Here is a 26,715-nt window from a genome sequence, read left to right on the forward strand (position 1 = left end):
GATGGCGTTCCATTGGTCTTCCACGCTGCCACCTTCCGGAATATCTGCAGCACGCGTCTCCAGTTCTTCAACGAAGGATCGTTTCACCGTGGCATCTTCCAGTCGGCGTGTGTTGAATCGTCGTCCAACTCTTTCCTCCTGCCGACGAATCCGCGCAATGCGCAGGCGTATTTCGCCGATGAGTAGGTGATGATCAGACGCGATATCGGCACTACGTTTATTCCGTACATCAAGAAGGCTCCGTTTCCATTTTCGGCTGATGCAGACCAGAGTATAGCAGAACTTGTCCCGACGGCGTTCTGTGTTCTCCAAAGTTTGGCCAACGGACTTCACTCAGTCCCAGGATCTCAAGCTTCATGCGGCGTGCCTCATTGGCAAGTTGTGCCAATTTACCCTGCTGGGCTAGGGTTAAAACGTTCCATGTTCCTATTCGTGTCCGTTGTTTCGCGCTAAGAGTCGTCGCCGTAAAATCAGTCCGTATTCTTTCATTGGCAGATTCTAGAACAACTTGATGTTTCAGGGAACAGTAGGTTGGTGGCCCAAGGTTCCCTATCCACCGGGATGGGGCTGCCATCTTAGGTATAGCTTCCGGGGAATATCATTTCATACTCAGCCGCTGGATGCCAGAACAGACGCTGTTGGAGCCACACCTCCTTGGTTTACAGACGCTTGATCAGTCGGGTCAAATTTGTTTAAATTCCCACCCAACACCTGGACTAGGCTAGTGCGCTTTGAGCGGCACACGGTCGCTTTGATAGGGTCTGCTTGGGTACACATGCATCTTTTTATAGAAATTCAACAGAGCCCACTGTCGAACCCCACCACATCCTAGGCAGACCCCACAGGGCGCACTCTCTCACTCTAGCAGATGTCAGAAGGACAACAGTGCCCAGGCTGCACTATCAGCTAAGTACGCAACCCTTAGCTGGCGGTCAATTGTCATCGGAAGTCCCGTGGAAGCGTGAGTATTGGAACTTGTGAGGACTAGAGCTATGTTAGGCGCCCCTTCCCGGATGTCAACTCACCATTTCGCAGCAATTTATATACGGTTCCATCCAAATTAATTGCCGTTTGCAACAATTTATATGCAATAAAGAAGGGTTAATTACAGAAAAAGTTTTTTTTTGTCTTTATTTAAGAGACTTGCAGCCCGAGGCTGGCTCGTCTCCGACAGAAAAAGTTCAAAAATTTCATTGAAATAAACAAAGAACTGCTCGCGTTTCAAAGAAGGGTAAATTTTAGGAAATGAAAATGATAAGGTGTTGAAGTGAATAATCTTCAGCGGGATATACAGTGAACCCTTCAAGAGACGATGTTCTATGACTCGATATCGAGTCATGGAAGCAAGTTATGCCATATTATAAAATATGTTATGGATTTCTGCGTTGATCCCTTGAAAAACCCTAGCAGCACATGTTTCACATAGATTACTGCAATTCATCTGTGACCAGATTTGGTCACAAACAAGTTGCTGCAACCATTTTTGCCTGACTTTTGTTGCTTGGGAAGCTTTTCAAGGATTTTATATTCCACTTCTCGATATTTCCATGAGCCGATGATCTCTTTATTATCGACTCATGGAGGTTTGACTGTATCAACAATTTTATGGTGTACCGTTTCGTGATGCACGTGTTTGCCTGTTATAAGGCAAAATGTGTTATTTTTCCTTCTATAACTGCTCGCATTTGCCCGGTATAAGGCCAAATGTGTTATTTTGCGTTCTTTGAATACTCGAATTTGCTCGGGTATTGGCAGCAAAACGATTCACTACAAAATAATTCTAACTGCGGAATGATACAAAACGCAGAATGGAATATTGCGCAATGGTAATGATCGCGATGTGGTACATCAAGAAATGGATTACCGCGGAATGTTGTACCGCAAATTAAGCTTTAAAGTCAACTTAGCATCATCGGAGTAATTCACCTCCGATGATGGTAAGTAGATTCCTGGGATATTAATTTGGAACAGTATGTGGCTATTATGCCAAACGACCCTTATGCCAAATGACCATTATGCCAAACGGCCCTCAATTTGACACCGCATACACATTATGCCAAATGACTATTATGCCAAACGGCCCTTATGCCAAATGGCCCTCAATTTGACACCGCATACAAATTATGCCAAATGGCCATTATGCCAAACGGCATTATGCCAAACGGCATTATGCCAAATGGGGTACCGCCGTTAAGAAGGCTCTAAATGAGCTGAAAAACAGTAAAGCTGCTTGGAAGGACGAGATCCCGATCCCTTCTCAAGCACTGAAGTGAGTAGCTGCATCAATCAATCCACCACATTATCCAGAAAATATGGGAGGTTGAAGAACTGCCTGCAAGCTGGTTGGATGGCCTCATATGCCCAATGTATAAGAAAGGGCACAGACTAGAGTGTGCCAATTACAGAGGAATCACCCTTCTGAACTCGGCGTACAAACTCCTGTCGCGTATCCTGTTTAACAGACTGCCCGCAGTACTCCAAACTGTAAGCAGTACTCCATAATTGCTCTTCAAAGTGCGAGGACATATGTAGTTTCTAAAACAAACGAAAAAAAAAAATTCATACATTCCTGAACAAAAATTTTTTTTCGTAATTTTTTGCCAGAATACGTATTTTTGGAAGAGGATTCAGAATATATAAAAATCTCATTTTGATGATGATGATGATGATGATGATGATGATACTACCATCTATTGTAGCAAGGCACCTGCCGATAGCACTGGCCATATCTGACAAACGATTTGATCATGATTATGCTATTGTTTGTATTTCATCAGACTCCTGTACGAAGGGACAAAAATGGGTGGGGTGGTTCCATAAGCAAAGACGCTTATGCGAATCCACGGGATGAAAAGAGAATCTCCTTCCAGAAGAAAGTTCGTACATACAATATTATTATCTAGCCCTCGTTTCCCAGATTGACCCAATAGATGGGGAGAAGAGGTCGCCCTTTATCCACGAGATGTTAACAATATGAAGTTGGCGATTCCACTCTTCCTATCCAAATCGCTTCAATCGGGTGCCCTGTTGGATTTTTTATGGTATATAACCATATAGTTTCAATGTAATGGAATTCTCTCACCAAGTTTCAATTCCATGTCCTGGATGAGAAAGGACAATTCTTCAACGCCAGCTAGTTTCAGATTTATGCCTTCAGGGATAGAATACCAATAGCTCTTCAAGAAATGTTCTGGTTTAGATCGGGGAATGTGCTTCATTCTGGTTCAAAGATTGAGAAATAAACATATTGATTTCTGGAAAAAAGAAAAAAACGAAAAAATGACAGATGGCAGTATCACATGTAAAAACATAATTGTTTTGATTAATATGAATATGTATTCTGATTTTTTTAACTTTCTCGTACAACGAAATTTTTTTGCTCGTCATGACGAATTGAAGATAAACTAAAAATACAATTTAATGAAAAATGCAACAGGTGAACTTTTTTTTTATTTAATTAGTAGTTATTTATCCTACATTTGAAGAACACCGTAGTAATGTTGATGAACTCAAAACACAGCATACTTCGGAAAAAGAACAATAATAATTGTAAGTTTAAAGTTGATATCGTGGTATAATCCCTTTCCACATCCTTCATCAGAATCATATAAGGAGATTGATTGTGTGGTTAAATCTAGACCAACATTTGAAAACGGCGTAACAGCCAAAATTCACTCCTTCTGATTCTTCGTCTACATATATAGCTCTATATGTGGACAAAGAATTAGAAGAAATAAACCTTGGCTGTTACGCCCTTTGCAAATGTTGGTCTAGAAATATGGCAATATAAAGGCATTAAAATATTATGAAAATATGCAAGTAACTGTAACTTATCCCTTAGCAGCACAATCCAGACGGATTTAATTGCAGCAACTCAAATGTGATTAAATTTGATTGCATGTGAGTCACAGAAACTTTTGTGCAACATGTGTGCTGCTCGGGTCACTTCATAACTGTATGAGTATAAGAAAATATAAATAAATGAAAATACGAAAATATGAGAACATGACGCAGTGGGCTCTGAATATGTAAAATTACATATATGAAAGTTTAAAAATATAAATATATAATGAACTGAAAACAAGAAGTAAATTAAAAATATTCAATTTTAAAAATATATAGAAGTTAAAGTATTATATAGAAATATGCAGATATGAAAATATGAAAATCAAAAAATTATGGAATTATCTTCTTCTTTTTATCTTATATCTTATATCTTATGTCTTATATCTTATATCTTTATCTTTATCTTTATCTTTATTATTATTATATATATATAAAACTCAATGTTTGTATGTTTGTATGTATGTTTGTATGTATGTTTGTATGTATGTTCCAGCCTAACTTCTGAACCCATTTACCGATTTTAACCAAATTTGGACCACACATTCTTTATCATAAGGAGACGACGATAGGGTGTTGGGAATGCTCTTTGGAAAAGAGGGAAAGTGTGGGGGAGCAGTATTGTTTAGATATCGATCAACTCAGTGTAAATTCTGAAACCCTTGGCCGATTTCAACCAAATTTGGAACACAAATTCTTTATCTTAAGGAGACGACGATAAGGGGTTGAGCATGCTTTTTGGAAAAGGGGGAGGGTGGGGGGGGGTATTGCTTAGTTATTAATCAAATCAGTGTAGCCTCTGAATCCCTTGGCCGATTTCAACCAAATTTGAAACACACATTCTTTATCTGAGGGAGAGGAGGATGGGGGGTTATGGATGTTTTTGGGAAAGGGGGGGGGGTGGGGGGGAGGGGTATTGCTAAGTTATTGATCAACTCAGTGTACCTTTTGAACCCCTTGGCCGATTTCTACAAAATTTGGAACACACATTCTTTATCTTTAGGAGATGACGATAAATGGGTTAGGGATGCTCTTTGGAAAAGAGGGAGGGTGTGGGGGGAGGTGTATTGCTAAGTTATTGATCAACTCAGTGTAGCCTCTGAACCCCTTGGCCGATTTCAACCAAATTTGGAACACACATTCTTTGTCTTAAGGAGACGACGATGGGGGGGTTGGGGATGCTCTTTGGAAAAGGGGGGGTGTGAGGGGAGGGGCATTGCTAAGATATTGATCAACTCAGTGTACCTTATGAACCCCTTGGCCGATTTCAACCAAATTTGGAACACACATTCTTTATCTTAAGGAGACGACAATGAAGGTGGGCTAAGCATGTTCTTTGGAAAAGGGGAAGGATGTGCCGGGAGGGGTATTGCTTTGTTATTAATCATCTCATTAGGGGAAACTGGACACACATGATCCCCGGGGACACATGATCCCCCCATGTTTTCTCGAAAACTAATCACATTTTTATACCAGTGATATGTGCAAACGAATCCGTTAGATAGATTATTGAATCTGAGTAACATTTGATATTAGTTACTTTATGTATATGGATTTTACAGAGGTTTTATTATTTTAGCATTCTCAATCCTTTTTTTCTTCAAAGGAGAAAAGTTTAATAACTTTGAATATGTCCAACCAAAACGTACCAAATTTTTACTGGACAAAGATTTATTATAGTAGAATTGAATACGTTCATTCAAATAACTATTGCTTATTTTCCATTGAATAAAAAACAAAACAAGATAAATACTCAACATGGACACACTTGATCCCCACAGTTTGGACACACTTGATCCAGATATTGCATATATTAAGGCGTTTGTTGTATACCGTCGCATATTATTGTATTGTATGTAACTAGTTGATCTGTTAAAATTATTTTCTAGTTAAAAAGTATAAATAAATTTTATTTCTCTTTAATTTTGTTAATCAGACAATACACGCGCAATTTGAATTTTTCAATAGCCTTATTTCATTAACCAGAACAAAGTGTAGTTGAACATACTTTGTTTTGATTAGTTTTATTAAATGCATTTTACCATTATTTTCAATGAAAAAGAGTGTAAATTAAGCTTTGAAAATACTCAACAAATCACTGGGCTTAAAATCAGTGTTGCTTGATCTGGTATTAACTTTTTTTCCGTTTGAACGAGGAGAAGTTTGCTTACAATCACCATTTAGTTGTAAACCTTCTTAAAGAATTTTTAATAATAGTCTCATTCAACATCTTTTGGTCAGTCGTTTAAGAGAAATCGCATTTGTGTAATAATAACACGCACTACAAAAATTATGACAGTGATAGTACCATATTGATGTATGAAGTCATCATCCTGGTATGATCACGGTTGTGGTATTGGTAGTAGTCGGTCTATCTCGATGTACCGTCGTCAGGGGAGGCAATGGGCCAAATAAGGGGGAAAATGGGTCACTGTTTCAGCTACTTAGAATGATTGTAGAATAGATTGAGTGCATCTGAGGCCAAGAAGATCAAAATATAAGAGACCTCTTTGAACAATTTTATAGAATAATTAGATTCCAAAATTACAAAGATATATTTATGTATCGATCAACCATTTTTGGTATCATCCTTATCAATCACAAAGAGAGATCCTCTTGGGAACATCATGGTTGTCGTGATATGACCACTGTCTGTTAGTGGAGAATGGTTTGCAGATAAATCATCATCACCATGCCAATTTTGTTGCTATAGCAGACATTCTATCTATCACTACTACTCTATTCGAGAACTAAAATACTTGTCTTGCTTAATACCCACAATATTTAATTTTCGCACGACTAATATTACGGCAGACTTTGAAGAATTATTAGGATTTGAAGCTAGACCAATTCAACCTTTCATTAGACTTGGAAGAACCTTAACATGTTCAGGTCATAAAGGGATCAATTTCCCCCTATATGGGGATCAAATCTCCCGCAAGTTTTGAAAATGCCAAATTTTCTATCTTTCAGCAAAATCGATTTTTCGGTAACTTTCATGGACAAATAATTACTTCCAATGACGTTTTTAAATAGCTTATTAAGTTCTTTATCAAATCCATCAAGAAGCGTGCAAATCGGTGCATGTTACATCGAGAAATATCCTAAACAAAAAGTGGGGATCATGTGTGTCCAGTTTCCCCTATAGCCTCTGAACCTCTTGGCCGATTTCAACCAAATTTGGAACACACATTCTTTATCTTAAGGAAACGATGATAGAGGGGGTTAGGGATGCTCTTTGGAAAAGGAGGAGGGGGTGGGAGAGGGGTATTGCTAAGTTATTGATCAACTCAGTGTAAGTCTTGAGCCCCTTGGCCGATTTGAACCAATTTTTCTATCCTAATGAAGCGATTGGGTAAGTCATTTTAAACGAGGGAGGGTGTGAGAGAGGGGTATTGTTTTGTTATCGAGCAATTCAGCATAACATCTGAACCCATTTATCGATGTTCATCAAATTTGGAACCCATATTCTCTGTCTAAAGAAGACTATATCAGACTGGGTAGGAGTGTCATTGCTAAAGGAGATAGAGGATATTGTTGCAAGCGACGGAGTTACTAGCGTGTACCGAGTCTTTCAGCAGAAATGACACACATGTTGTTGTCTGCGATTTAGCTATAATGCTTTGTGAATATTTATTAAATTATTTGCACTTTAAGTTATTTACAATAATACTTACAATTTCGGTAGCGGTATATGGAAAAACGATTTAGTATTTCCCATCGCGTACCTCTTCAGTTGCTCTTAATGTTTAGTCTGACAAATTCATTAAAAAAGGTCCTACAGAACGAACAATAAGCTAACTCTTATGTGTTTGGGGATGCTCAAGTTTAATATAAATTTATCTTCTACTAATGTTCAAATTCATCATGCGATTTATTTGCAACAGATATATTTATTAAACTAACAGTTTAGCATACCTTTTTATCGCATGGGTCAGTTCAAACCAAATTTGTAACCACGTAATTTCTACCCAAAAGGAAGCTATTACAAAGAGGCTAGGAGGAATGCAAGAGGTTATTGGGGTCGGGTATTGTTTAGAAAACGCATAATTCAAAATCCCTCTTCGGAGACGAGACAGCCTCGGGCTGAAAGTCTCCTTAATAAAAATACAAAAAAAAACCTCTTATTTAGTTCATCTGATGTTCTTTGACATTGTGCAATACTCCGGAAACAAATTGCCCGAACTCCTTTAAATTGGAAAAATCCTAGACAATAACATTCTCCCGGTAATAACATTTCTCCAAAAATGACTTTAACGAAAATGATATTTCTCGAAAATAATACTTCCCGATACACATATCCCAGAATATGACATTTCCCGGAAATGACATATCCCTGAATGAAGCAGGCTATTACTGCCGTAATCTGAAAAAGTGACGTATACGGCATTTTCCAAAATGGTGTTAACGAGTACTACTTATCGAGCTCCTTAACAGAAAAAGGGAAAACATACATGTTGTAAAATGGCTGTTACGTCACTTTTCCAGATTACGGCAGATTAACATAACACTATTTGGCAAAAGGTCATTGGACATGAAGGGCATTTGGGATAATTTTGAACAGCATCAGAAAAATCTTGCATAGAAAGCAAGCATTTGCTGGGTATAAAACAATGATTATTGTTACCCGTTTTCTTCTGGACAGTAGATGTGATTGCCTCTTTAAAAGTAGGCATTTGCCTACTGATCAGACAATGATTCCAAAAGCCTTATTTTAATCAAATGATGAAGTATCAATAAGTAAACACAATTACCCTGTTGACCAATTGATTTTATCATTTTCCGATTGTAAAAAAATCTGCGAACTGAACTGGCAATTCCGAGCAAGGCCGGGTACATAAAGCTAGTGAGAATATAAAATATGAAAATGCGAAAATATATACACATGGAATATAAAAAACGCACAATTTTAGCTTTATGTAACTAAAATTGCTTGTAATACTAATGATACACTGGTGGTATAAGTATCATGGTACAAGAATCTTGAAATGAGTACCATACCAATTATTGTCTTTATCAAAGACAGTCTTGGAATAATTTTCTTGTTCTCTTGTACCATGGTACAAGTACCACAGGTGTGTCCTTAGTATAACACAGTTTTTAAAGCAGCAGTGATAAATATCTTCCTACAAAACAATAAATTATCGGTGAATTATTGATTAAACAACGTGATGAGCTACGATCATCCGTCACCACTGAAGTGTGTTCAGTCAGTAATCGAGTTTACCAACTATAATGCAAATGTCGATACATATTTAGGCTAGATGTACCAGTTGTGGCTATAGCAACAGTTGTCGCACAAGTGCTTTAATGCCAAATGGCCAATCAAATCACAGCAAACCAAGACATATCGATAAATATTATTCATATGATACGATAACACCTTTGATCTCCTAAACAACAAGCAAAGCATAATTGTAAAAATTGATTTTGCTTATTTTTGGACGTCCTTTGCACCAGTTGTCGCACTAGTGGTCCCTATTTGGCCAGTCCCATAAGAAAACAATGGGATTTGCCAAATAAGGAACCAAAATTAAGAATAGTGCCACAACTGTTGCATGCGTTCCTATTATGGATTAATCAATTTTGATGATTATAACGAATTTTATTGTGGTTTTCACAGCTGTTCTAAGGAGCAGGAAGTAAAACCTTCCGCTTTATATATAAGGTGGGTGGCCTTTTACTTATTTAAAAAAAAAAATTGTTCTTAAGTATGGCGAAAATTGGTACACCCACCCTATTTAGACAAATTATTCGGAATAATGATAAAATTAAGTGTACTGTGACATGACTGAATACAATAAAATTGTTTTCGAAGGCGACAATGAGTCAAACGGGCCAAGGAGTCGAATTTTTAATAGAACGAGAATACTAAAGCGTAAGGAGCCTTAAGATTTTGTTGTAATCCTACTTCCCACTCTCTGTTATACCATCATAAGAAACATTGTCACGACTCGAATTTTCTAGTTTTGGTTTGGCCTTAAGCTCCTTCATATACGGTTCCACATACGTTCCGCCTCGGGGCTTGTCGGTGCACAATATTGCGTTAGAATTTGTTAAGTTCGTCTAGAGGGTGAGTGGGCTTGCTAAGGAAAAAATATTTAGAAAACTACCAATAGAAAGTCGAACATCCGATAGAAAAAGTTGACAGAAGTCTAATCGTTTTTGATTTTTTAAATGGGCATATAATTAGGTTAAAATTTCTTTTAGGTTGCATAATGTCTGTTAATATCGCTCCCGAGAAAATCATATACAGATAATTATCTATAATATTAAAATATTACCAGGTGTAAAACGTTATATGTACTAGCCATTTGAATTTCCCGACAACATTAATATTAAAGCATACAAGTTTGAAAACATGGAGGGAGCTTTCATTAGTACATAGTTTTTGAATATTGCATTGACATCAAAAGAACAGACACAAAAAATATTCTTAAAGGGATAGAGAAAGTAGCTGTGTAATATATTATATATAAAAATCTCATTTTGGCCAAAAATGTTACATATGCAGTTTCTCAAACAAACGGTTCAAGTGCATTTTAATCCACATCGTTAACATTTATGTTGTTGTTCATTTATATTAAAATCTTTATTGCTCTCGCATTTTGAATTATAAAGTACATCATTTGCAAAACAAAACATACAGTTAAAATTTAGAGTACTATTGATAAACACTCATATACAGGGTTTCCAGAAATCGTTCTTAATAGATAACGAACAACGATAAAAGATAGGCAAAAACTGTTCCGAATCATAACAAGCCATAATAACAAATTTATCAAACTTGCAGGATAGGACTAGGAATAGGATAGACAGCCCCCACAGAAAAATGGTGATTCTCGCTTTATTTTCGCTCCTTTCGTGTTGGTCACTGCACAGCTGTGTAGAACAAGTTGAAATGCATCATCCGAGCCAGTGCTCCCCACATTTAGAGCTTTCTAAAAGAAATTCTCATGGGGTATAGCCTCCCTAAATCATGGGGTATAGCCTCCCGAATCAGTTCTTCATCATGACAGCTTGCGAAAAAAAAGTCTCTCATGGTATGCTACATATCGTATATGTATGCAGAGAAGATAAGTGAGAGACTTGTTCTTTCTTATTAGGATTCAATCCCTGCTTATATATAATCCTTCTGTCAAAACAAATGTACACATTAATGCTGTCCAATGAGCAGCTCGAAGTAGCTCGAAGTTGTTCCCGTCCTGCTCGTTCTTTTTGTCAACAAATGGGCATGAGCAGGACAGGGAGAAACTTCGAGCTACTTCAAGCTCTCATTGGACAGCACTATTATTACGTGCACCCTGGTTGGTACCTATCGCTATCGACACCTCGAGGCATGGCAGAGCAATGTCATTTATTTTATACAGGTCCGGTTGAGCGTGCCTTTTTGTTCGTATTAGTAGCTCAAAAAGTGTAAACATTTCTGATCAGCTGATTGCTGACGTCAAACTCACACCAAATTTCATTCATTAGGTGTGAGTTTGACGTCACCGTTCTTTGTTTCCGGCACCCGAGCCACCGCCGGCGTCATGCGAAACGAACACTTTTACTGATTCCGACATTTCACGAACACGTTTGCGCACTCTCGCCCGAACCTGTATAAAATCCATAACATTGATGGCAGAGAAGAGTAGAGTGAGCATCCAAGTCAGACTCACATGGTATGTTAAGGGCGCCCGCATAATAAAAAACAGCATGTTATATGGTCAGAATCATTATTACGATGTAAGATATAGCTTCACAGTTTACGTTGCGGTTATCGAATACTTTTCGATCGATTAAACCATAACTGCTCGACAACATCACTAAATGTCAACATATAACATGCTGTCTCCAAAATGTTCTTTATTTCCTGCATTATATGTCAACATTTTATCATACTGTTGAGCGAAAATTTTGCACGCGAAAACAGACGATTTTTTATGGTGACATAACTTAACAACCCATTCAACATATTGTTATTTGTCAAATAACCGTACCACAAACTGTTAAAACTTTATAAGAGATTGTTCATTTACAGTTGTCAACAGTAAAGGATACTGTTGTCGACCGCACGGGAATATATCCATGTACACAGTTTGTAATTATGCGGGCGAGCACCCAAGTCAGCCTCGCATGCCATGTCAGAAGTGAGAACCTAAGTAAAGGGCCCTACAATGGTGAGCGCAGCGGCGCGTTTTGACAGTTCCATGTTTTTTTTCTGTCGAAACGCGCCGCTGCGCTCACCATTGTGGATGGGCCATAAGACACACATGATGTGTCTTAGCGTGTGTCAGGAGGAGTAGCAGGGTGTGCTAGAGTGAGCACCCAAATAAGTCTCAGATTGGTGTGCTAGGGTGAGCATCCAAGTTAGACTCACATGGTATGTCCGTGGTGAGCATCCAAGTAAGAATCATATGGTGCGTCAGAAAGAGTGTCGGGGTGTGTCAGAGGGTATGTTAGAGAGAGCACCCAAGTAAGACTCATACAGGATGAGTGCCTGTGTGAGCGTGAATGAGCGAGTACATTAGGTACTGCCTATCCCCCAGAAGTAATGCTGGGAGGCAGTTCCTGGGGGAACCAGGGTATTATTAGAGAGGGTAACTCAAGTAACCTTCCGTTGCTTGGGTGGGTTTAGTGGATCCGGCGTTCCGTCAACCCCACTCCCTGAGTGATAGTTTCAGGTGTCTGTTTGCAGATTTGCCTTCATCACACTATAAGAAAACACACACACTCAGGCATCATCTCAATTCGTCGATTGCATTTACGTATACTTTGTATACTGCCGTTCTACGCATAATTGTCCCATCTTACCTTTGATGAAAAAATCCAAACTCGAGTCAATTTGTCCCACTAATTTTAGAATTGATTGGATCTTAAAATTTAACTAATATTTTTGGGATGTTACAAGCGTAGGTACACCTTTCCAAAACATCCAGAACATTCCAGGATATCGTAGTGGATGCAGACTTATTGGCTTATGGTGACGAAGCTTCAACAAGTATATGCAGAAAATCACAGGTCACGGCTAAAGCGAGCAGCCGTCCAGAAAAAAAAATTTACCTTTGGTCCTGTATACCACTACCTGTATACACACGAGTGAGTGATATTCCATTAAAAAAAGTTATAAAAATATGTGTTTTGTCTGAAACTGTTTTCTGAGGTATGGAGGAAATGGATTGTGATATAAACGACACTGGTATCATTGAAAATATTTTTCTCAATCATAATAAATTTATTTTGATACAAAATGAATAGTCCTTCAGTAAATTTATAAGTTTGTTTTCTTCATTTGTATTCTTGTTCTTTTGTTATCTTGTTGTTCATCAGACAAATGAAATAGAAAAAACAATACAGAACCGCTTTAGAGGTTTTGTTCTATTTCTTTTCTTCACTAGATGCAATGTTGCAAATTTTGCTTGAAATTTGTTATTTGTTTTAAGTTCACCGTTTACGCACTATTTAGGTAGGATTTCTTATGTTGTTTCATACCATTGCTAGTTAAATGAACCATGTTTTTTGTTAACACTTTCCATGTTTTTGTTCAGGTTTTTCTTTAATTATTAAATTGTATTCAACCACCATGTTGTATGTATGTTTGTGATAGTTACGAATGTATAGCGAAGATTTGATGAAATGTCCCGAAGGTAACAATAAATATGCATTTGTGTATTTGAGTTTGTGTTTTTTTAAAGCTTGAATTTTACACGCAATAATAGGAAAAAGCTCAAAACCGAAATAGGTGGCCAACGCCTTATTTGCAAATCGATCAATCGTACCTTTCAGGTTCAGACTACAATATTATATCCAATATATCGACATAAAAAATCCCGCTAGTGCTGTCCTCAGTATGGGCTTAATAATATGTCATTCATAATATCTTCACCTCCGCTTAGCCCTCAAGGGAAAGCAACCCGGGAACCAAAACTAATTTCACTCACGTTTTCACGATCACGCACCACGATCAATACGGAAGCAATGCACAATTGTCATTTTTATTATTTCACGCCTGCTGTGCGTTGCTTCCGTATTTAGTGCAGTGCCATTGAAAACGCGAGTTAAATTAGTTTTGGACTCCGGCAGACTTGTCCTTATGCGATACCTTCCCATTCGCTTAAACTATAGGTTTAACGCCTAAGCGGCGGTAAAGAAAACTGCCCTTTCTGAACGCTGTATTATGCACATGAATCCAATTGACATCTGTTAATATATTGAACTGTATTTAAATTCAAATTAGTTGAATGGTGGTGTTTGCGCGTTAACTTCAAGTGACTCGTTCAATTATTTTGAATTGTTTAACTCGGGCTTAAGGCCAAAGAAAACTAACTGTCAAATTTTAGATTGAAGTTTGAGTATATTACGGGAAATAATAAGAGCTTCAAAGAAACTAATATAACTTATTCTTCAACGTTACAATAAATGCATTCATCTTTTAGACAAATGTCATGCTTTCTTCAACTTTCCGATTAAACGTTGCAGAGGGACAGTTGTAACGATTTCGCGGAAATTTGTAAGTTTGGTGTATCGGTCTGTTGAAATGTAGTTTGTTGTCTAGCATTCTTTTAATGCTTCATAAATGCTTCCCCTTATTCAACTTTCTTTTTCTCTAAATTCCCTTCAATTTATCTGTACCCATTTCAAAGGAATGTTTCTCGCTAAATAGGATAATGCATTAAGTAAGTAGATGATAGAAAATCGAATGAAATCAGAATTCGTATTTATTTCGCCGTTGTTGCCATCCAATTCGATTTTATATCCCAGAAGGTAGCAGAAAATTAGAATAAAGAAATGAAAATCAAGCATAACGACATGCGTATTTTAAGGATTATGTACAAAAGGAGCTTAGTTTTAGCACTGTTTGGTTTGGTTTATGTTGATCATTCTGCTTCGCAGCACCTGCTTTCATTTTGCTTACTTGGTATTATGAATGTGTTCTGGGTTTGTCTGATAAATGATTTTTTTTGTTATTTCAAGAATTCTTTTTTCAATTTATTAAAGTAACAACTTACAGTGGGCATTATTTTATCCAGAGAAGGATTGCAATATCACTTTCGCCTTTTTACTCTTCCCCTTTTTTACATATTTTTTTATGTACTGCAAGGCGAAAAGCGAGACGTTTTTTATCCTTGAGTTTTTTTTTGTTTAATGAGGACGGGTGGTACGCTGTTGGATTTTTCAATTGGATAAACTAATAAAAATTAGTTCCTGTTGCTAAAACTGTTTACATTCATTTAAATAATTTTGCGTTTTGTTCTCATTATAAAGTCAGTGTTGGTTGTTGGACCAAAGCCGTAGAAATAGCTACCTTTCAAATTTATAACTTACTGTTCGGGGCTCATGCTGGGAAAAAAATAACTTATTTACACTACACTTTAGATATAGAAAAGAAATAACAAATAAGAAATAATAATAAAACGACGGCTTTGAGCAGTTTTTCTCATTATGTCGCGGTATCTATACACTCGATTATTTTGGGCTCAATAGATGTTAAATGTATGCGTGATGGAAATATCAACTCAAACAAGTCAAGAGCAGAAAAAATCTTATTGGGCTATGCCCAGAGTACGAGTGGAATGTATGTTTCGTAAGTGTTTTAAAAGCTTTTCATTATTTTTACTGATCAATTGAAGTTACAGCCCTAGGGGTAAAGCGTTGTCATTCAAGTTGCTATTGGATGATTCGCAATTCTGATCTGATGAGCTAAAACGTAAGTATTATTCTAAAAAAAACGTTACTTTCAATTTAAAATAATTTTGATTTGATCTATATGAATGATACCCTCCCCACTGTTATGGAACACTCAACTTTTTGCGTTTATTTTATGACATTGTAACAATCTATAAAAAATTAGCAAATATGTATTGTGCCTTGCAACAAAATGACTACTTTCGTGATAATTTTCCAAGGCTCTGGTGTGTAAAATATATCCGCAGTGCAAATAGCACGTGCTATCAAAGTATTCATCGCCAGAATCCACCACGTGGCGGCCGAATTTGCAAAAATATCAAAGACTAGGCGATTATCTGATGCTTATTTCTTGTTACGACTATAAATAAGCGGAGTAGAGTTTTTTATGAGCTGGGAGTAAAATAAAATAAATACAAATAGTATAATTTGTAGGCAGAATATTCATACTTTTGAACTTCGGATAAAGTTATTTGGTACTGAATCAATCACAGAAAATCAAAGTCATTCAAAAAATAACCAGCTGTTGTTTTTTCTTATTTTGTGATTCAACCATTATTATTAGGTATCTGATGTTCAAATGTCTGATTCGCAGATTTGGCTCAAAAAAGGTATTAATTTATTTCCTTATTTTCGTTATGAAATTGGAAGTAACATTTTTTTTTTAATTCGAGTACGACATGCATAGTTCTAAAATTCTTAAATTTGAGTAGGAAATAAAATAAGTAAAGAAAATAAATCAATATTTGTCTAACCTTGACAATTAGAAAATGCAAAAATCATCTTTGAAAAATATGTAACCAGACCGTAGACCGCAATGGGACAACAGTTTGTATGTTCCATGTTACTAGCATTAGTCAGCACATTTATTCGTGTTTCTTCATTCAATACTTTTTAATAACAGTAACCAACATTGAAAAGTTTCTAAAACTACACTTACGAAACAACAGATTATTACCAAATATTTTATGTTTTCTATGAAAACGCTTTCCCCTATTCAGGAAAGACGATATTTTACTAACAAAATATGTTTAAAGAATTGAATATGAAACAATAAGAAAACGAGAAAAAAAAACTAACGGAAAGAAAAACGTACACAGAATTCCCTTTTCGAATTTAGGGAAATAAATAAGAAGCCAGCCTCCTGTCAGTCCTTTTTTTTCTAGTCTTGTACCGTATGGTACTACTGTCCTATCCCAAGTCTACCATACTTGTCATATTTTTTTTCTCATTTGACTTTCCGCTGTTGGCTCAAATGACTGTTTCCCTTTTATCCTTCCCCTCCTCTTATTTGCAGCTCATCTAATGCTAAAAAATCTGACTTAAAATATTTCACCTGAATGCTTTTTTTTAACGCTATAGTTTGTTGTAGTACTCGGTATGCGTCTTCAGTTAACGAGAAGCTAACGTAACAAATAGAAAGCCTTCGGTATGGCGGCCCTTTTGTCACGAAATCAGGGAGCAGTTGAAACGCGCCTCGATCTAGGCTATAACGGCAGGATCCCTCTTTGAGCTACGTTTCATTGATTTCCTACTGCGTTCTACTGATTGGCTCCGCCTATGTAAAACTGCAGCTGAAAGACCTATGTGCTAAAGTCTACGTTTGAATAACAGCTGTGGAAAACGGAAATATTCATGCGGTACTGGATGACTTATTAGGCGACGTTATCCTTGTCCAAGCAATTGGTAGGGAAGGTAACATATGAGGAGAGCTACATACATGTATGTAGATATAGGAGATGATCCTGAATGAAATTTGATTTCTTTGTCTTTGCAATGTTGTGTGTACCACGGGGGATGTGCTTTGCTCCTATCTTACTGTGCTTTAACCTTATCGGTTTGTTGTGCTGCCGTCAATAAGTTGGCATTGATGGAGCCACCAATTGAGGCTTGTTTACTGCTGATGCTATACTCGGCAGTGTTGCTTCCATTGCTGGAAGCCGACTGGACTAAGCGTTTACCTTTGCGAGCATTCGTCGAGAGGTAGGTCTTGTAGAAGAAGCGAGCGAACAGAACAAAGTAGCTGAAGTACATGGCAATCGACAGTTTAATGTTCATTTCGGAGATGTTGCAACTGCCCTTTCCTGCGGTTTGCAGGAACCCGTGGGCCCATATGTTGATAGCACAGCCAACGACCATCTGCGTTAACTGAAGGGTGGTGATCACCATGGCAATAGCTCGCGGAGGCTTGAAGTTCAAGGCGCGCAGCGCGTAGTACGAGTACATGACAGAGTGCACGCAGTAGTTCATCACGATGAACCAACGAGCCGAAGCAGTGTACTCGGTGTACGAAAACCAAGAGTACATCAGCACCGTGATGTGGTGATACCAGTGCAGGAAGATCAACGGCTGCTTCCTGAGCACGATGAACACAGTATCGCCCAGTTCCGGCAGCTTGGATAGCACGAACAGCCACGTCCAGAAACCGCTTACACGATCATGCTCGATGAAGCTGTTGGAGAAAAAGAACGCACGCTTGTTAAAAATATGTATGGAATTTTGTAAATTATATACTACACTAGTCGTTCCATTCGATGAAAGAAAAATGTCACATATTGTTTGTAGCTGTTTTCATGAAACGAGTAAGTATTTTGCCATTCAGTCTCACCTCTCGATAATAACTTCACAGAAACGTATTTTGAATTCAAAAATAACGTCGTCTTAATTGTTTCGTACTTAACTCAACCTGGATTTTGTGATTTTGTATATTATAACAGTTTGTAATTTTTTAATTAAGCGATTATTCATCGGCGCTGATTACGAATGTCAAGCTAAACAATAAGACCAAAAGGTGTTGATTCAATAGTAGTAAAATCGAAATTTCATCACACACCAGAAGTGGAGTAGTTTTAGTTTAGTTAGTTAGTTGTTGCAAAACACGCAGAATGAAAGCGAGCGGAGGGCAGCATTTGTGATGATATAAATCTCACTACTGGTACTGGCTCTAAATTTTTAATATGATATCAGCAGCTAGTCTTCTACCCCTGATGGGGGCATCCATCAATTCATGCTGTTGTTGGTTGACGATACAGCAGCAGCGCAGCAGTGCCTTTACTCTGCTTTGTTCGCTCCGAGGCAACTAAGTTGGTTGTGACGAGACGAAACGCATAGAGAAAACAGAACTGCGTCTTTTCATGCCTAAAGACTTAGTAGAAGACACCACACATCCAAAATCAACGGTTTAAGAGTTATTCAATTTTGATCGTGAAATCGAGTACTATTTTCACGAAGTCCTTTCAGCTATTTGATTTCAACGACGCCATTGATATTACGCCTCGAAACTTTGAGAAGAGGAAAGAAACCTACCATCGAAAGACTAAAGAGGGAAGCGAATCGGATCGGACTAGCCATCAATACGTCGAAGACGAAGTACATGATAGGGGAGCTCTCTACGGACAAGAGACCTGGATGATGCTCGTGGAGGACCAACGCGCACTTGGAGTTATCATCTATGGTAAAATGCAGATGGTAGACGATACGTGGAGGAGGCGAATGAACCACGAGTTGCATCAGCTGCTGGAAGAACCATCCATCGTTCCCACCGCGAATATCGGACGACTGCGGTGGGGTGGGTACGTAGCCAGAATGTTGGACAGTAATCCAGTGAAAATGGTTCTCGACAACGATCCGACGGGAACAAGAAAGCGAGGTGCACAGCGAGCAAGGTAGATCGAGCAGGTGAAAGACGATCCGCAGACTGCGTGGTTGGCGACGTGCAGCCATGGATCGAGCTGAATGGAGAAGACTAGTAGTTATTATTTAGTATAAGGACATGAGTCAAATGACCAGTTATCCGTTGGTCATGCCACTATATTTTGGAGTGTAAAGTATACGTGAAATGCTGCTAAATTGTTACGAATGTAACGTGTTTTGTATTCTAGACTATAATTAAAAATAGACTAATTTTTTTTCGCTGAAAATTACTAAAAGGACAAGAAACAGTCTATGATAAAATACTCAATAAAAACGATATTTATTAAAGACATTCACATTGATTAATTAGGAGTCACTCCTCCGCAGTTTTAATGACTTTCGTCAGTCGTCTCGGCATACAATTTATGTAGATTTCAGTTCATTATTGTTGCATTGAACCATTCTTCGACGATAGCAGTTCGGAGTTGAAGAACGGTGTCTCAATCAAACCCTCATTTTAGAAAACGTTTTGAGAAAGTAAACCCCAAACATTCTCAGTTAGATTGAGGTTTGGACTACATGTCGGTCATTCCGTTACAAGAATGTCACTGTTCACCAGAAACGATTTTGTTTAACGCGCAGCATAACAAACGGCATTGTCCTGTTGAAATATCATGTCATCGCTCATAACATTTACAGTATGTACATAAATGGAATCGAAATTTCTCCTAGAAGCTGCACATAGTTTTTTAGAATTCAGAATTTTGGACACTGGTCTCTTCTATTCTAACTAGACTAAAAGTTATCCAGATCATCAGAGGTTTAGAGGTTAGGTTTTTAGAGGTTTTTAACATCAAGTTTCTTGTCAACAGTTTAATGATTCATTGATTTTTTTCATCGCTGAGCGCCACGTTACGTCATTCTTTTTCACAGAACTGATGTTTCTTGGCGAATTATATGTATAATCATAGGGCTACATTTTGAAAAGATATTGATATGGCAGAAAATACCCCTGTAATAAAAAAGATAATAGTAGTTCACTTTATCTGTAATAACGATAATCATGAATCTATTCTAAAAAATCAGATAATGAATTGCTGATAATGTTGTAGATGAAAAAATATCCCTTGTAGAAGTTGCATACGTCACATCACTTTAGCAACAATAATCACACACTACCCGAGCAAAGTCAAAGCGGCATACGACAGAATAGACTGTTGAGCTATTGAGCTATGGAAAATTATGGACGAGAACAGCTTCCCTGGGAAGCTTACCAGACTGATCAAAGCAACGGTGGATGGTGTGCAAAACTGTGTGAAGATTTCGGGCGAACACTCCAGTTCGTTCGAATCGCGCCGGGGACTAAGACAAGGTGATGGACTTTCGTGCCTGTTGTTCAACATTGCGCTAGAAGGTGTCATGCGGAGAGCCGGGTGTAACAGCCGGGGTACGATTTTCAACAGATCCAGTCAATTTATTTGCTTCGCGGATGACATGGACATTGTCGGACGAACATTTACAAAGGTGGCAGAACTGTACACCCGCCTGAAACGTGAAGCAACAAAAGTTGGACTGGTGGTGAATGCGTCAAAGACAAAGTATATGCTTGTGGGCGGAACCGAGCGCGACAGGGCCCGCCTGGGAAGCAGTGTTACGATAGACGGGGATACCTTCGAGATGGTCGAGGAATTCGTCTATCTCGGATCCTTGCTAACAATGTTAGTCGTGAAATACGAAGGCGCATCATCTGTGGGAGTCGGGCCTACTACGGGCTCCAGAAAAAACTGCGGTCAAAAAAGATTCGCCACCGCACCAAATGTGTCATGTACAAGACGCTAAGTTGTCCTCTACGGACATGAAACATGGACAATGCTCGAGGAGGACTTGCAAGCATTCGGAGTATTCGAGAGACGGGTGTTTAGGACCATCTTTGGCGGTGTGCAAGAAGACGGTGTGTGGCGGCGAAGAATGAACCACGAGCTCGCCCAGCTCTACGGCGAACCCAGTATCCAGAAGGTAGCTAAAGCCGGAAGGGTACGATGGGCAGGACATGTTGCAAGAATGCCGGACAGCAACCCTGCAAAGATGGTGTTCGCTTCCGATCCGGCAGGTACGAGACGGCGTGGAGCGCAGCGAGCGAGATGGGCAGACCAGGTGCAAAACGACTTGGCGAGCGTAGGGCGTATTCGAGGATGGAGAGATGCGGCCTCGAACCGTGTATTGTGGCGTCAAATTGTTGATTCAGTGTTATCTGTTTAGATGTAGACTAAATAAATGAATAAATGAACCCGAGCAAAGTCGGTTAACAAAATGAGAGCAAATTGATATTAGCACAGCAAATAATTCTGAAAATTCAACGACGTGTAAAATAGCTTATCCCATCGAACGAATTAACATTCGATATTCAATTAAATTTGATTGAGTTTTTCAAGGAAGCACCGTTTATATTTTTTTTTAATTTAAAAGAATAGTGAGATCGATTGAATGTTACGTTTATTTGCATGCTCCAAATATGTGCATGAAAATACATTTAAAATCACAACATATTTTCATCTGTGAAGCTCTGCTTCTTTATTAAAGAGGCTTTCATATAAAATTTGATGTCAATTGTTAGTTAATACAAATTTATATCGCAACATGTTTTTAATATGCATTCCTCAGTTATCATAATGATAGCAGCTTTACATCAATGGAGACGAGCCAGCCTCGGGCTGCAAGTCTCCTAAACAAAGACAAAAAAAAGCTTTACATCAAATTATGCTGTCGATTATCTAAAGTGTGTTTTACGAAAATTAAAGTCAATCTGCAAGCAAAATATGCTGTTGTTGTTATGAATCCTCATAAAAATAATCTAATTGAATACTCATTTTGATATCAAATTAAAAATCTTATGATATCAAATTTAGTAATCATGTTGATCTCATTGACAGCAAAAAATTGTTATCAGTTAGATTTCACAGTGTAAAAATATGCTCTCATTTCTGCTGTGTTAACCGTTAATCCATACAAAACGAGATCAACTGGAGTAATCAAATAATTGAGAGCTGCTGAAACGTGCACTTCGAGAATAGATGGTAAATCCCAACCACTATCCACTCGGATCGAAGTGCAATTTACACCAGCTCTGGTCAATCACGGAGTAGCAACCATTGATATAAGTCAGTCTAAGCTAAGCTAAGCAAATGCGATTTTGTGTTGGCTGGGGTCCCCTCACAGGTTTTATGCTTATACACGTTAGAAACTTATGGAATATTATAGAAATATTCGTTTTTGAGGAAAGTTTTGTAACGATTGATTTCTCTAACTTCAATTATGGGAAATTCTGAATAACTGAATGCAGGATTAAAAACAGATTTAGAAATATGATATATGTATTTCCCCAGCACCATATTGCGTTGCCCAAGTCAAACACCGTTCCCATTCTTCCGGATTCCAACCGGATCTGATTTTGTGCATGCGGTTACCTAATCGTATTTTACCTTCTGATGTTGTACAAAAGATGTATGTTTCATTTTCCTGAGCGCTCCTTGACCAAAGGCATACATTATTTGCTGAATTCGAATGGAATCCGAATCGAACTGAAGAACTTCCATTTGTGCATTGACTGGTATAGGTAATATCGACTGCAAAAAAACTTTTACAACTGATTTGCGTCATTGGAAAAAGAGCAAGTCATTCAGGAAGCCACCGAGGCGTAGAAATCATCATTGGAAACGGTTAGTAAACTAAGTTTCTTTTGTCAGGTTATTGTACCAAAATGATATTCAACCTTTATCCAATTCCAGAATTCTGTCCTTTGTCGACGAAGGGGGAAAAACGTCTAGAAGGCCAAATAATTGTAGAAAAAGGCACCTTCATAGGGATACATATCAGAGCACACATTCTCGGCCAATCAATCGCGCGGTGTCCGTCCCCCTGACTGATTTATGAGTCTGATTCTACGATCCCGGTACCAAGCACATTGTTCTTATTGTAGTCCTCTCACCACCTGTAGGAAAAAATGATTTGCATTTCTAATCACGAACGCTACGCGGCACGTATCGAACCCTAGGAAACTTTAACAGTACCGGCATGGCGTTTTGTGCTGTTGCTTCTACAATATACAAGGATATGAAAATAGTTTCATGCATTTGGAAAGCTGTTGGCCCAAGTGCCTATTTATATGTGGTACTTTTGCTACAAACGGGTGTATCAATTGGAAAAGTACTTACGGGATCGTACAGACTTATTCGTACTTGTTCTCCACTGATCATGTTTTGACGTAGGACTACATACTTAGTTTTTATTTCTGCAGATGCAAATAGATAATATTTGGTAATATCAGGAAACTCCGTCTTGAGTCAAATTTCAGTTGTTAATCCTCGCAACAATACGCATCTTCGATAACCAATAGCTCATTATTTAGATTCAGCTTCTTGCGAGAAAATTTCATAGGAATCTTAGAATTTGTCATTCTCCGAACGGTCCCTTGTCTGTGGAAACCCGATCAAAATTGTTCGCGCGCGCTGAAAAGCAGCTTTCTTATATCTAATGAAGTCGGCCAATATTAATCGTTACAAGAGCACATTGAGCATGACTCACAGATCGGTCAAAATAACGAATGAGTCAATTATTACAATACAGCTGCTGTCCGGCAACGCCAGCCATTTTGATCGGGAATCATAAAGAAGCGGTTCGACATTCTGATGCAGCGGAGGGACACAGCAGCACGAAGGGAGTGGGTGGCAGTGGCACGCCGAAAATTTTATTCCAAATTTTGGAAGGCTGAAGGAAAAATCCATCGAGTGGTGGTCGGAATCGTTTCAACGCAGTTAGTTAGGATGCATTTAGTTATAGGAAAGGTGCATTGGGAAAAGAAAGAGTTAATTGCGAACAAGTGTTGGATTTTTGTCAGTAATCGGGTTTATGTGGTAGCTTGGTTAGCGCTGGGTGATTTCATCCATTCAACACTGCATCATTTCCTCCGACACGCTATCATATATATTCACCATTTATGAATGAAGTTTGCATTTTAAAGGTGTCTTATTTCGGATAGTCCTCGATCAACCTTCTTTGTATAAATCATCACTGGCTTTTGTATAAAATCCCACGAGGCCACCTCAGTGGAAACTATCTGCAGCAACCATCATCAGAACGAAGCTCGATGGACAGATAGACAAGAGATACCGTTTGGTAATACCAGACCCCTGCAATATGACCGCTTTTAATCTGAACACTTTTTAATTTGAACCCCGTTCGTTTGAACATCGTTCAAATTAAAAATGGTTCAAACGTCATTTAACACGTGGAATCGAGAAAAGAAACCTCCTCCGAGCAGTTTGCGCAATGTTAATAAAGAGACACAAATTATTATGGCAAATACCCTCCATTTCGTATAGCTACGTAGTCCTACGTCACCTTTGCGTACAACCCGATTGGGCTGCCCCTTCGAGTTTTCAGAACATGTAGGTAATTATTATGTAGCAAATTACAAGAAAATTCACGAGTTTTCTTCTGTAGCTCGTGCTCCGAACTTAGGGGAAAAAGATTTTATTGCAGTAGCCCGATCAGTAATGCATAACAAAATTATAACTCAATTCTATCAATTCTATTATAATTCAATTCTATCAATTCTATTATAATTTGATAAAAATGTGTTTTCGGCCAGTTTTATTTCATATCAAAATTGTAACAACATTAACTATGTAAATTTCCACAAAACAATAGCCTTCATTTTGTGTAGATATTGGGAAAAAAATAGGTGGTAACCACCTTCAGTTTAACTTGAACTCATGTTGGATATAAATAGCTGAAACAAAATTAATTGCAATTTAATTCGTCGAGCTGAATCGATCGGTATATAACACTATCGTTTTTGGAGGAAACATATAGCCTTTACGTATACTTTGTATACGAGAAAGGCAAAAGCGCCAGCAGGTATCGAGACCATCGCAGAGACGGAGCAACTGTACCGCGCTAATAACGCAAGAGAAAGTTTTTTTGAGAAGTTAAACCGTTCACGTAAGGGCTACGTGCTGCAGCCCGATATGTGTAAGAACAAACGGAAACCTTCTTACAAATGAGCGTGAAGTGATCCAACGGTGGCGGTTGTACTACGGAAGAGCAATTTGAATGGCGATGTGGCAGACAACATGGCTGCATGCAGGAACGTAGAAGCACGCGCGCAGTGGGCATCCAGGGAGAGAGATCGGCCGGCTGAAAACCAACAGAAAGCCCCTGGAGTGTGACATCATGCATGCAGGCCAAAAAGGATGAGATTGATAACGATCACTATGCGCACATAAAATTTAAGCGCACGCGAGTCTCACGAAGCTTGTGTACCTCACATTGATATTGGTGAAGTCGCATTGAGACATCTCAATGCGATCAGTTTATGCGCTGTTTGCCATGGCAAACCTTTGCAAACAACAGCGGAGGTGCGTAAATAGCATGGGCGGGAAATTCTTCACCAGCCACATCGTCGCCTAAGTAACGCCAGCTATTCCATTCTAGCGCATGAGATGAGTCTCATGCACGTACATTGAGACATCGCTCACTCAGCGGTTTTATGGGCAAAAAAGCAGCTCTCGTCGCACCGAATCCAGTGCTACGTGAGACCTTGTAGCTCATGGCACACTGTCTCGGCTGCATGTACACGAGAATCAGACTTCACCTGGAGTTGACTTTTCAACCACCAGGGAAGCTGTTTAAAACGGCAGTGAGGCACTGGCTAGAGCGCTGCACTGGGCAATTAGCAAGGCGGCTTTGGGAGGATCGTGGTTGTGCTGCAGGAGTGGATGGGGAAGGTGCCGTGTAACCCATCTACAAAAAGGGCGATAAGCTGGATTTTAGAAGTAACTACCGCGCAATCACATTTTGCACACTCAGTCATTGGGTCGGAGTTTAGCCCCGACAAAAATACCTTGGAGCTTAGGGGATGCGTACTTGAGTTGGTGTCTTCGAAATGAGTAATGTGTTTTGAAAAAATATGAAGCCTTCAGTGTCGAGCATTAGATCAAATTTTCGCCGCATAGGTGGCGCTGCGATGCAAACTTTTTTGTTTTACATTTTAGAGCTTTTGGTGTCTTCGGTGTTGTAGGAAACGTAAAAAATAACTGTAGTCACCGAAGCATACCTAAGCTCTATGTCTTCAAATTACCGATATAGTTAAAATTGTAAAATTTCATTGATTTTTATACTTCTCGCACTATTTTACCCAAAATTGCAAAAAAGCTAATCACACGCGACAGAACTAACTGGATTTACATAACTGATTATGGTTATGGTCCATGCTTGAGTTGTTTTACTGTAACTTGGTATAAAAGTATCATAGAATTGTGGAAGTTATTGAATTCGAAACAATAAACCATCATATTAAGATAAAGGAGAACTGATCAGAGTAGTCCATATTTTACCGAGTAACAAAATACACAGTACAAATCATCGGATAAAGATTGATTTCAATGAGTTAATGCAATCTAAATGCATAACATGATTGACACTTTTAGTCATATATATTTGTTTACGATAAATTCAGTCCTACTACTAGGATGTTCAATTGGGTTGTTTAGCAAAGAAAAATATGAGATTTTT

The 26,715-nt window shown here is 38.4% G+C and overlaps 1 protein-coding gene across 6 annotated transcripts in view; it reads right to left on the reverse strand.

Annotated features, from left to right (window-relative positions):
• Nucleotides 1-13,037: 13,037 nt before the first annotated feature.
• The window catches only part of LOC134211303 (elongation of very long chain fatty acids protein 6), a 110,727-nt gene continuing 97,049 nt past the window's right edge, over nt 13,038-26,715 (reverse strand). For all 6 annotated transcript variants that reach the window (XM_062688044.1, XM_062688041.1, XM_062688042.1 and 3 more), the window contains exon 4: nt 13,038-17,962. In XM_062688044.1, coding sequence (XP_062544028.1) covers nt 17,326-17,962 — 637 coding nt within the window. In that variant the 3' untranslated portion in view covers nt 13,038-17,325. The remainder of the gene's footprint in view (nt 17,963-26,715) is intronic.

This window comes from Armigeres subalbatus, chromosome 2 (genome assembly GCF_024139115.2).
Source record: "Armigeres subalbatus isolate Guangzhou_Male chromosome 2, GZ_Asu_2, whole genome shotgun sequence".
NCBI lineage: Eukaryota > Metazoa > Arthropoda > Insecta > Diptera > Culicidae > Armigeres > Armigeres subalbatus.